This window comes from Chiroxiphia lanceolata, chromosome 2 (genome assembly GCF_009829145.1).
Source record: "Chiroxiphia lanceolata isolate bChiLan1 chromosome 2, bChiLan1.pri, whole genome shotgun sequence".
NCBI lineage: Eukaryota > Metazoa > Chordata > Aves > Passeriformes > Pipridae > Chiroxiphia > Chiroxiphia lanceolata.
The window spans coordinates 93,831,721-93,845,240 of NC_045638.1; the positions used below are offsets into that span (position 1 = coordinate 93,831,721).

General features: G+C 34.9%; 1 protein-coding gene across 6 annotated transcripts in view; it reads right to left on the reverse strand.

Moving 5' to 3' along the window:
* Positions 1-13,520, reverse strand: part of STXBP5L (syntaxin binding protein 5 like) — a 193,752-nt gene that overhangs the window by 174,973 nt on the left and 5,259 nt on the right. For all 6 annotated transcript variants that reach the window (XM_032677824.1, XM_032677822.1, XM_032677821.1 and 3 more), the window contains exon 2: positions 1,319-1,416. In XM_032677824.1, coding sequence (XP_032533715.1) covers positions 1,319-1,416 — 98 coding nt within the window. The remainder of the gene's footprint in view (positions 1-1,318; positions 1,417-13,520) is intronic.

A 13,520-nucleotide genomic window follows, 5' to 3' on the forward strand; every position in this document is an offset into this window, starting at 1 on the left:
CTCCGGCTTTCTAACCTTGCATATCTCTGAAAAGAAGAAAGTATGACTGGACTACTGGACTTGTACTTTCCCAGAAGTGCACAAATTAAGAGGATTTTCTTCTCTGTACTTGAACAGAATATGTTTAATCTATTTCATACAGGTAAATATTAAGAATAGGACTATCAAAGCAAAGTTTGTCACATAACTAGATGATTAGTTGAGTCTTGTGAGAAGTTCTGGATCAGATAGAATATGAGGCTTACAAAAATGCAACTGTTCAGACCAAGAGTACCCAAAAACGGAGGAAACAAGTTTTAGTCCTGTCACATGAAACACAGGCTGGTTTTCCAGGAGGAGATTTTTCTTTACTTTGTAACCTGCCTTTGGGTTCATTAGGTTTATAGTTACCTTGGGAACAGGGATAGCAAAATAACCAGAAAATATTAGATTGGTATTTTATACAGCATTGTCCCCTACCATAAACATATAATTCATTCAGCTACAAAAAGTTTGTAAAAAATATTGGTTTATTAATTCTATATCCTGTAACTTTTAAACCTTTCTTCAATATTCTTTCTCCTTTTTCCCTTACTTTGTATGTATTTTCACCAAATTGGAATGCATTGGAACCATGAAAAACTAAGAAAATTATGTAGAGGAACATTTAGAAATACATCACATTTAAATATTCTCAGATTTTTTTTTAAATCAAAGTCTTCAAATTTTCATTACTTTTATATTAAATTTATTCTGCGTAGACTTCTAACCTAAAATTGCTACTTGTATAAAAAAACCATATAAATTGCTGGCCCTGAAGTACCTTTATTATTAATGAAAAGAAATAAGTACTTTTACAGTGTTTCACCTTCTCCTCTGGGAAGAGATGAGTTCTGCCCTAAATCACTTATTTCCCACCATTCACTTGAAGGAGTCCAAATAATTTCATACATAAATATCTACAGTGAAGATCTCCACAGCTGGTTAACTGCATTGCAGCAATGAACTTATTTATTGCTAGCACAACATTCACAACTTACTCATTACCACTTTGCTGTCTACCTTTACTTTTCATGCTGAAAACATTCAATTCTGCTTTATATTAACCCATATATGCCAAAACCATACACTAAAAATTCAACCAAAATTTTTTCTTTGGACACCTTCAGGATCTGGACAATTCCTCAACAGCACATCCTTTTCCAGTCCATTCAGTAAAGCAAAATGAAGTAGAACATAACATAAACCATAACCTTACCTGAGTGCTTGTGGAAGGTAATTCACATCACTGTATTAGAAATACATAGAAATGGTGTAAATTCTGAATGAGAAAGGATACATTCGTATGGCTCCTGTTCTTGTTCCAATTGCCAGGATTTTCTGAACTGGGTCAAAAGCTAAGGCAGTGGGTAGGTAAGGGAAACCATGGCGAACCGTCTGAAACAGAACAAACGAGCAAAGTGATTGAACTGTAACCACAGATAACAGATAACAGCATGAGTGTTTTATGTGATGTGTACAGGAAGAGAATCTATATTTTTCTGTATGTTGTATAGAGAATACTTCAAGAGAAGTATTTAAAAAGATACAGTATTTTGAATACAGAGGTGAATTTTGCTCACGAGAAATTCCAGTTATGCTTTTTCCTCAGTAGTATTTGAAATGGTTTTGTTGCAACAAAGTAGATTGCAAAGTATAAATCACTATACAACTGCCATATATTGCTTATGTGGTATACTGAAAGATAACCTCAACATGCAAGGCAGTTGAACTGTAAATTGAAAAAAAAGACACATAATGTGCTCTCAAAACACTATCAGAAATAACCTCAGCCTCAACAGAACAGCTCCAGCAGAAAGAAATGGAACATGTCCAGGGGAAGAGATCCAATAAACCAATAAACTGAATTGAGTCTACACGGTAAAAATCCTTAATATCAATTTAAAAAACAAAGATGCCAGAGAAGATATTCTCAAAATGAGCAACTGAATCACTCACCCTTTCTTAATCTTTATTTATAATACTATGCTTTTAATTCTAATTTTTGAAGAGATACTTTGAACTGAGCATGATGCAACACATCCTTGAAGACTGACTCAATATTTATCTTAACCTGGAGGTTATGACCACTATGACTTGCCTGATTCTTATGAGGAAAAATCTAATGAGAGAGAACATTAACGTAAGAATAAAAATGAAAATAACTAGACTAGACTATAAAAATACACATTAAAATGAATATTAATTAATTTTGTGTGTGTGACTGCCTACATCAAAATGGGTAAAAATTAGTATTTTTTTAGTATAATAATAATAATGCTTTATTTAGCATAATAAAACCTTGAACTCTAGGATTGAATCTTTTTTTAGTATGTGGTTGAGATTGGAGAGGAAGTGCTTTGAACTGAATGAAATTTAACTTTTTGAGATATCTTCTTCTTCCTTGAAATTATCTCTTTCAAGAACTACGTCTGCTGAAGCATTCAGCAGTTCCCTATGGAACAGCTTCAACAAAAGGGACTCCTTAATTGCAGACCTGTTGAGTAAAAGGCAGCTGATGATTTCACAGCTGTATCACTCCAGCTCTTCTGCTGCAGCTGGAAACACTTGAATTGATATTCACAAGCAGTTTGGGAACAACCAAATGTATGTTTTTCAGCAAATAACCACTTCCTTAAAAGAGATCTTACTTGTCTCATATCTTAATTATTGCTGATAAGGGAGATTGTTTAAAGAATGTCAAATTATTGGTTTCTAGACTGCAAAAATCCAGAAGCATATGCTACTTTAGTAAGCTGTAGAAAAGTAACTTACGTTTTATATTAATGTACACATTTATCAAAGACCTCTACAACTCCATTTCTGCTTTGGTTTGCTGTTGGGGTTTTTTTGTTTGGTTGTTTTTTTGGTTTCTTTTTTAATCATCTCATCTTCTTATGTGTTGGGATTGTTCAAATATAAAGTTTTTTATTCTGACATCTAATCTGCTACTAGACTTGCACACCACAAAAATGGTTTTACCTCTTATGTCGCAAAATCATCAGGAATCATGAATTGTAGTATTTTCTAGAATGTTGAATATTTAGCCTAACTGCATTACTAATATGCTATTATATTTGCAAATTCTGTATTATGGTGAATAAGTGTTCTTCCTTTTCTGAAAAAAAACAAACACATATATTTCACCAATTATCTTTTGTTAATTACTAATTTTTAAAAATCCTCTCTACAATAAAGTTTGAATTTCTATCAGTTCCAGTCACAGTATGCTTTTCTGATGTTTAGCTATGACTGGAGCTTTCACTACTACTGCAAAGATCAATATTTTTAAAGACTTACTTGCATTCTTTCCTACATATTTAGTATTTCAGTATTTCTGCAATCTGTAGTCAGACTTCCCATTTGGAAATTTTAATTGGATCCTATATTTAAGATAGAACTACATTTTAGAAGAACAGTGATGTACATCTTTTCAGGATCATAGCTCAGTAAAAATTTTTGAACTCTAGGATTGACCCAAACGTGTTATTTCTGTTTTGGAGCCATTTTCCAAATTGCAGTATTTAGACTAAGTCCAATAGGGAAGTTTTTGTGAATGCAATTCACAAAATCATGAATTTAAAATTCTGCCATTTGTATAATATATACAAGAAAGTAACTATTGAAATCTACTGGACATCCAAGTAAATTAAAATGTTTCAGTCAAATATTTATATTTATTAGGACTCTAAAAGGACAAAACCATTTTGGAAGTAGAGCCAAGCTATACAGCACATGGTTAGGGCAGAAAAAGATATCTCTGTGATTGAGGTTTTGGCACAAATTAGAGCAGCCTCAGAAATTATTCTGAAGATCAATCTTATTCAACAAAAGAACAGGGAAAATCTGTAGCATTCCATACTCTCAGATTCTCATCCTCAGCTCTAGTCCAACAATCCTCCTGTTTCTGAGGACTGTGAGAAAAAATGACATGAAAATCTAGCACTTGGAGTAGACTTTTCAATTATGCATTGATACAGCTGATGTGAACATACGTGTAACAATTCCAAAACTGTGCCTGGGCCTCCATACAGCATTTACTAATACAGATGAAGAAGAAGAGAAGGCCACAAAATTAAATTGATTTTAGGGTAACCAAAAAAAAAAAAACAACCACCAAACAAAAAACCCCCTATGTTCCTACTTAATCTGAGTTGTGTCTAGTGGGAACAACAAAGAACAAATCTATCAGTGGTGCTCAGAAACACAAAACAAAGTGGATTTTTTTCCCCCGAATTAAACTATCTCAACAGCAGGCAAAAGCAGAAAAACTATGCTGAAAAAAATCAGTCAGGGTACAAAGAAATATAGGACCTAACTACCACAAATGTCCCAAGCAAGAAGATGTCAAGAAAAAAAAAAAAGAGGGAGAGAGAAGAAAAAAAACAGACAGCAGATGGAGCCAGGACTGCTTTTCTCCACATTATCCATCTTCCTTTTATGCCTCCTTTTTTGGCATGCTGTCTCTAGAGGCAGTCTGTGCTCCCTAGGACATACAGTTTATATGCTATATGCAAAATAAATTTTTGAAACAGAACAATTACAAATGCAGATATATTTTCAGAATAAATCTTTGGTCAGCTTTGTTATTCTCTCTTAAATCCTCTTTTAAATAATTTTAAGCAATGAATTGCATGTATCTGTCAATAAAGTAATCTTTACACAACCAATTTACCTAAATTAATATAGGAAATTAATTATTTGGGCTTGCTAGTAATCTACCAATGAACATTTCAACATCTTGTACAGAACACAACGATCCTTTTCTGTCTAAGATACCATATTTCATTAGCTGAAAAAAAAAAAATTGCACTAATACTAATATGCAGTATCCAGTATAATTGTTCACATGATGAATAATGCAATTTTTTGGTATAAGAGTTTTTCTTAGTTTCTATCTGTGGTGGTTTATATCCGACTGCAAAGGCACCATTTTTAAAAGTGATTATAATATTTTCTAAATAGTTCCAGAAAATATAGAACTAAACCAAATTTTAAACTGTATCAGCCAATTAATAGGGTTTATAGCCAAAAGGGTTCCTGCTAATTTGCATAAACCTAACATTCATAATTTTTCTGCTAATATTTTATAGATACCCAGGTTTGCGTAACATCTGACAGCAAACGTGATTTACTTAGGTAAATAATTTTTGAGAAGATGTCTATTTGTTGAAATTCAACTATGTACTCTAAAACTGTGACTCAGGACGTAGAGCCTGCTTCCAAATTGTGACCAACGTGCACATGCAGAAACCTCATTGAAGAAGTAATTGATTGGTTTACAAAACAGAGGATGAAGTGTTGACTGAAACCTCTCTAGCCTCTTATTCAGCTATAAAGGAAATTAAAAAATGTCAATGATTACAGCATTTTCACCACTACAGTACTATTTTTAGTACTGTGGTACTCAAAGGTTGTAGTGGTGAAAATGGGTGCCTTTCCAGATGAGCTGCTATGTATTATACTGCTGTAAAACCATGACATCCCTCATTTATAGACCTCTGTGTTTGTAATCTCCAATCGGTAAGACTGACCCCTACTCATGAAAAATGGAAAGAGGACAAGATATCAGTAGGCTTCCAACCTAAGTAAACAATACAGTTACATTTTCATTTTTCAAAGGAATACCTTTTGTAAAAATCAGAGCTTAGCTAAAACTTTCCAAACCCAAGCCGTGAATTCCATATAGCTCTCAACCTATATTAGGAATCAGGGCTTCTGAGCATATTCAGAGAATATTCTAAAAAACTAACTTTTCTTAATTGTTCTTAGATAAAGATACCCACAGATAACTCTTTTTCTTGGTGTAAAGCTAGAAACAGTCATCTGGAGAAAAGCCATTTACAAAAGGGAGCTGTAGACTGGGAAGGCTGATTGCTATCCCTGGCAAGATGGTAAAATAAAGACTAACAGAGCACACAGATAAAGATTGTTGCAGAAGTCAGCAGAGTTTCTTCAATGGGAAATCCTGTATGACTAGTTTTCTCTAATTCTATGAAGCTGTCAGCATGCATGTAAATAAAGGGGATATGAATATACATAAGCTTTACAAATGCCTTCCAAGCATTCCACAGCAATGTTATTAAAGAAGCAAGGGTGTCATGGGACTGAAGAAAAAGGTTTATTTGTGGACTGAAAGCTGGTTAGATAACAGAAAGCAAAGGATAGAGTTTTATGGATTTTTACTATGAAAAAAATTCACAAGTATAATTCTTCATGGATGAGTGCTTGGACCAATTTTATTTATTATTAGGATTACCTATAAAAGATAATGAACACTGAAATCTCCAAGTTTACAGGTCATAGTAAGATCCTTTAGATAGTGAAATTCGTTACTGATGGTGACAAACTCCTGAAAGAGCTCACTAGTCTGACTTTACTGGGCAAGAAGTTGATTAATGAACTTCAATGTGGATATATGTAAGAAGGAAAAAAAAGTAAATCTTAACCAGGTCTACACAATGCTAAATTTGGAACCTGCATTTAGAAGCCAGGAAAGTAGTTTGGGCACGGTTGGCATTCCTCTGAAGTATTTGGTTTAATATGCAGCAGCAACTCAAAAAGCCAAGTAATGTTGGACATTAGCAGGAAGAACAAAGAATAACACAGAGGGCATAATTTTGCTGCTACATAAAACCTGTGTGAGCCCATTACTTGAGATCTATATGGAGCTCTAGTGTCCACATCTGAAGAAGTAAAGACAGACCTGATCCAGAGCTGTCGTCTCTGTGGACAGAATTGTCTTCCCTATGGAAGACAACTAATGCTCAAGGTGATGGACACAGACCTTATCTGGAAACACTAAAAGCACTGCAACTTCAGTCTGGAGAGGAGAAGGTTGTGGGGAGATATGACTAAGATTTGCATAATCAAGTGAGTGGGTATGTTAAACAAATTTGGTGAAACAACAGTATTCAAAATAAATGAAAGATTAATTTAAAACAGAAAAAAAGGTAATGAACTTCTGAAATTTGCTGCCACAGGTTTTGACGGCTGACAGTACCAGAAGGCTCAAAAAGGCATTAGACAAATTCATTGCCTTTATTGATAAATGGATCTTAAAAGGACCAGCTAAGGATACGCTCTCTGACATCTCAAATCCAGTGATGGTGGATGATGGGAGATTAGAAAGGGAATGGACTGCAGAAAGTGATCCAACTTATTACTCTTCCTGAGTGACACATTGTGCTGCCACTGTCAGAGACTGACTGCTGGGCGATATGGACTGTTGCTTTGTCTCAGCAGGGTATTTCTTATGAGCTTATTATCTTCACCAGCAGCAGTAAAACAGAGAGAGGAAGAAAAAGGGGAGCAGTATTAGTGGAGAAAAACACAGTAGAATAAAAACAGAAAATGTGGGTACACAAGGGAAAAAGAGAAATGTTACTGAAACAGGCAATGCAGGGGCAGGAAGAAAACGTACACACAGGGCACAATCAGAGTTTCATATTTCAATACAGAACTCTTGGTATAGAATAATATTTTTAGTAATAGGCAAATTTGGTTTGTCTTTTAGTTTTTAAATTCCAAAACTTACTTTGTTATAAAAGGTCAACTTAATTAGCTACAGTAGAATTTTGAGAAAATAGCTGTCCTGGATGTAAAGCAGACTTCAAACACAATCTGAATTTTAAAAGTTTAGTTTCACAAATAATATACACTGATAGTTATATGAAAAATAAGAGGGATTATAGAGTATTTGAAATAAATCATATGTATAATATACAAGTCAGTTAATTTTTTTTTTGGAAGCAGCTTAATGTACTTGAAACAAAGGTTGCAAACAAGGTTTGAAAAATTAGCATCAAGTCTACGCTTTTAATATTGTATTGTTTTCACTTTACTATTTTTAAAAAGTCTGTATGCAGACCATATGACTGTTCTTTGAAACATGCTACCACACATCATAAAATTTTTAAATTTTCTCATATTGCTTGGCATCGAAAAAGAAAGCACATCCAAGGCATCTTCCAGACAATTAGCTTTAAATAAATAACTAAAATGAAGAAGGAATCTTGCAGTCCTCTCTAAAGTTCCTCCTTCCATGACAAAAATCTCTGCAGATATTTCAGAGATGTGTTTTTCCACTGTTATTTTCAGTTCTGCAAGCTGGATGCTGAAGACTATCAAATAAGGATGGTCCTATTTACATGTGATTCATATAGGTACAAACAGCCAAGTCAAGTAAACCACAGGGGAAAAATAAGGCCTTTTGAATTTCAGAAAGTATTCTTCTCATGCTTGTTCCTTGAAATACACTGTAGTGTATTGAAAATACAAAATGATGTAATTTAGACAGAAAAATCCATAAATAAATAAAATTACATTGATCCTTGAGCTGCATTATTCCCAGTTCACAGCTCAGATGAGTGTGGAAGGGAACTCTGCAGACTGTCCACTCCAATCCCACCTGCCCAAAGCAGAGTGGTTGAATTTTAATATTACTTGCTTGATCTATTTAAATCAGTGTAGCTGTGACCAAGCAACTGCTTGGCAACTACACTATCTTGCTACATCTACCACAGCACTGAGTTACAGTGGTAAGTTAATAAGTTACAGAATAACACATGGATATAACCATCCCAAGGAAGGTATTATGCCCTTTGGAGAAGTCCTAAATTCAAGGGAGGACGTTGTATGCAAAATTATTTCACCTCTTCCTTTCCTATTCTTTCTAAAAGAACTCTACCAAGTTTAAAAACAAACAAACAAAACAAAGCCACCAACAAACCCAGACAAATAGACAGAAAGGGAGGAAAACTTGAGAACACAAAGGAATTGCATCCATTGTACAGTAAATATGCTATAATGTACTTCACACTATTGCCATTTAAACTGGCAAGAAGAAATAGGGCACCAATCAAGAGAAATGCCATGGATGTTAACAAAACTATATTTGGCCTTGGAACCCTAAATCACTGATTTCAAAGCTCAATTTGGCCTACCTACTCAAGCAAGACTTCTGTCCAAATGGAGAATCATTACAACTGAAGTAATTTAAATAGCAGTTCTTATTGATGTTGTTGTTGCATCATTTAACCATATTACTCTAGAACTTGAAACAGCTTGGTTTAGAATATCATCTATCTGATGGAGATCTGCTTTATGGGTATTTACATGAATTGTAAAAAACTAATCTGATAGCCCTGAAAGGAAAATATTTTTGTCTTCACTCTTACTGTGGATGTAGAGAAAAAAAAAAATTTCATAACTTTAATGAGAAATTTAAAAAAGAAAAAACAAACAAAACTGTTTTTATTGAATTTACATCAGACTGACATAGCAATAACTCCAATTAATCTTTCATGATTTCCCATTTTTGGATTTTCTGAAACTTTGCTACTTTAGGCTGATTATGTTCTGTTCTGTTATGGCTGATTGTGGTTACTCTTCTGAAGCAAATGTTTTGGTTGCTGCTTTCAGAATATTTTAATTTTTTAAAGATTGGCCATGTTGGAGGATTTAAAAAATTTTGCTACTGTGATAAAGTTCTTGAAGGGCAGAGTTTCTTTTTTTGAGGGGGAGGAGGCAGGGGAGGAAGCTACAGAAACACAGTCTTAAAACTCTATTTTGATATAATCTGTATTATTGCTTTATTCCTGTGAAAATCTATTTTGCAACATAATTTGGCATTCTTGTATACAAACGCTATTACCAGATTTCATTACTAGCATTTTCAGTGTTGCTTACTATTCAATACTAATTCAGAGTTAACCTTCTCCTACCTTCTTCCTGTACGCATGCTCTGCGCAATCTGAAGATTTTTTTTTTCTGATGTCGAATCAAGAATTTAATCTGAAGATGGCCAGCATCTCATCTCACATATGGTGAAGGTACATTCCAAATGATATGGAGATATTTTGTGGCAGGTTTTTCCCCTCTAACATCAGTGAAATCCAGCACATCTTGTACATTATTATCCCCCTCTGCATTGCCCATAATGGTACCAAGGACACAGCTCACAGACACAAATGAAGACACCATATCCAAGGATCGTAAGAATCAGATCTCTGTTTACACAACCACATGCCACTTTTCCTGCCTTTGCTTCATTCAGTGAGCATTTAAAAATATATGTAGGGACAAACAATGAATAAACTAGGGATCTTAAGACCCACTACAATTAATCCACAACTACAATAGAATGTAACTGTAACTCAAATGATGATGGACAGGTGTAACTGAAAGCACATCTCCACACTTAAGGAGTACAATATATAGAACAGGATGAACATAGTGGAGATAAGCATTCATAATTTATTTAGAATAAGTTTTTGTGATGTCCAATGGATAACAGAGATTTTCTCATAGGAACTGTTGCAAAGAACACACAGAGAATAGCATCCATCATCCCCATTACGTTGGGCACTGTTCAAAACAAATGCGATGGAGGACAGGAGCAAAATATAAGCAGGCACTTCAAGAAAATAAAAAGATTAAATAAAGACTAGATTGCCACACATACAGACATAACTGAATACTAGCTGAATAAGGGACCTGAATTCTGAGTGTCTGATCTCACAGCATTCTTATGTAACAGATTTTCAAATGGAACACAAGCAATTATTTTTAATTTATTGGATTCAAATTATGCGTAAGGATATACTACCATACACACATGCACCTACATATATACCACTGAGTTCAATCAGATTACTTTTGAGTCCACACATTCACCACCTCAAAGCCTTAAATATTAACGGGGTTTTTTTCAGTACTATATGCAACTTAACTTCAAAGGAACCATAAAAAGTGTACCTTGTCAGACTTTGACCCTAGAGACAACTGACAGATTGTCTCTAGCATTTTTTATTATTCATAGTCTTTGCTGGTGATCTGCTAGGAATGGACACAGCACTGCACAAAGATAACATCTTATTACATTTGAGCATACTTGCCAGCCATCTGTACCTATCAATATTGCTTTCTCTCCTCTCCACAGATGCACATTACTTGTACTTCTTATGCTACACTCCTCTAATTTTCCCCTATAATGATTCTAACACACATTGTGACAAATTTATACATCCCATAAGCTGCTTTTATAACCCCTTTTTCTTAGAATAGCCAATAGACCAGTATATTCATGTAGTTTAGGAGGGTATATTAGTTCACTTCTCTACTGCTTCATTGTCTCAGTTTATAAAGTGAGCATACTAATGCTAAGTTTTCACAGTATTTTCACATAGACCTCAAAAAGGGATTTGGGCATACACCATACACAGGGAGTATCAGACATCTCAGAACAAGAATCAAACGTGAATGGATAGTCATCTAAACTAAGTAAGAATGGGGTCTGTCTTAGATTTAGTCTACCTCTGCTGAGGACAGCTGCATGTTTGACATAGTATTTGTATTTCTACTTGGAAAAAAATCTTCACATTTTTATCCACGAACTTCTAACTATTTTCTCATTCATTTCCTAAAAAAAATTAAGTACAAGTCTTTTTCTTTCAGAAATGAGTGGGGAAAAAGAAATTGCTTATGCAACCAATGTTTTATGTGACAGTCATTTGATCAGAACTCCTGTTATGTGGGCTAACCAGCCTGAATTTCCTCTGTCCTCTCAGAAGAGAATAAAAACTGCTTTTCTCGGTGCAATAGTGAGAAAAATTCTCATTAACTAACTGGTGGCCCACAGGTGATGTACATTATATCCTGTGTGTCCAGTTCCCACTAGCAGTTGGAGTACAGCCTGGAGAAGAAAAAGCTCTTATAGCACCTTCCAGCACCTAAAGGAGTTACAAGAGAGCTGGAGAGGGACATTTTACAAGGGTATGCAGTGATAGGACAAGAGGGAATGGCCTCAAATGGAAAGAGGGTAGGTTTAGATCAAAGGCTAGGAAGAAATTCTTGACTGTAAGAGTGGTGAGACACTGGAACAGGTTGTCTAGAGAGGTTGTGTGTACCCCATCCCTGGCAGCATTCAAGGCCAGGCAGGATGGGGCTTGGAGCAACAGTCTAGTGGAAGGTGTCTCTGCCCATGGGAGAGGGGTTGGAACTCAATGATCTTTAAGGTCCTTTCAAATATCTATGATTCCACAGATTAAAAAACAAACAAAAAAAACCCCAAAACAAACAAACAAACAAAAAACCCACAAAAAAACCCCAAACCAAACCTCAAAACACCCATTTGAAATGGCAAATAGCTTAACTTTTAGGTTTCCATCTGTGAACTCAGGAGTTGAGCTCACTGATCCTTGTGGGTCCCTTTCAACTCAGGATATTCTATGACTCTCATATTGCTAAAAATGCAAGGTCAACCATAAAAAGCAGAACAATATGAACATATGTGAACTAAGATAATCTATGCAGCATGAATTTGTTCTCCACTTGTAAGGATTAATTATCTTTTTCTGCCATAGACCTTTTGTCTCCCCCATGCATAGTACAGTCTGGCCTGTCCTATGGGCAAACCAAAAGTAAACAATTTAAGAGTTGTTTTCTGCCAAACTTGTCTATTTGGTACAAAATAGGAATGTGCAAGGTACAATTCAGATAGAAAATTGCAGAAAAAAAATTCTATCAATGCTGTTATCATTTAGTGTTACAAATGAGCAAGCCAATGATTGTGAATTAAGCTTTTCACATGTGGCTGCTAATCATTTTCTCATTTTGTGATTGACCAGTTTGAGACAGTAGAGGTTGATGGTATTCGTATACCTCAGGTGCAATTCACAAGTCCAGTGTGGAGCCAGAAATCCACCTGCAGTCATTTGAGACAAAAAGGAAATTCAGAGCCGTTCTGGCTATCTAAGGTGGATGTATAAATTAACAGTATGAACAAGCAGCCTAAAGATCTTTCTGTAGGTGTGCACAATACGTGCAATAGAGTGTGAAAATAATGGGAGGTGCAATGGAAAGATGCGGTATAAAAGTGTTAAATGTGCTACAAGAAAAACACATGTAAAGCAGGTCAAGCCGGAAACTCAAGACAGTGGACACTAAATGCTTGTGGCATTTGGGATTTTCTGGGGCATCTATACAGGGGAATAATATCCTCTTCATCTCACAGAAATATTGTGAAGGTCAATTCATTAACGTTTATAAAGCTTTCGGAACTTCAGTGGTGAGCACTTCTGTTGCAAAAGTCCACAGGGAACTTAATATTCAGGCATGCTCTGAGTTCTAAGTATGCAGAGAAATATTGAAGTGCTTTCCAATGAGCAAACACTATTTGTTTTGCTAAATTAAACCTAAAGAAGAAATGTGGGATCATGTAATTAAAAGTTCTCTTTGCAAGCAAACTTATTTTAAAAAAGTGGAACTTTTGAGTGCTTTGTTTTGTAACCTTAAAAGTCTGAAAATAATTTGGAAGCTATAATTGCATGTGTTGGCTATGAAGGCTCTGCATTAATGCATTTAGGATTAATACGAGATTAGCAACCAGACACAATGATGCAAACCCATAGATATTTGCAAAAAAACCAAAACAAGTGAATCCAGTTATGCTTCTACAGGTACCTTAAAATTTTCAAAGTTCCTTAAAAAGAAGATTTTAA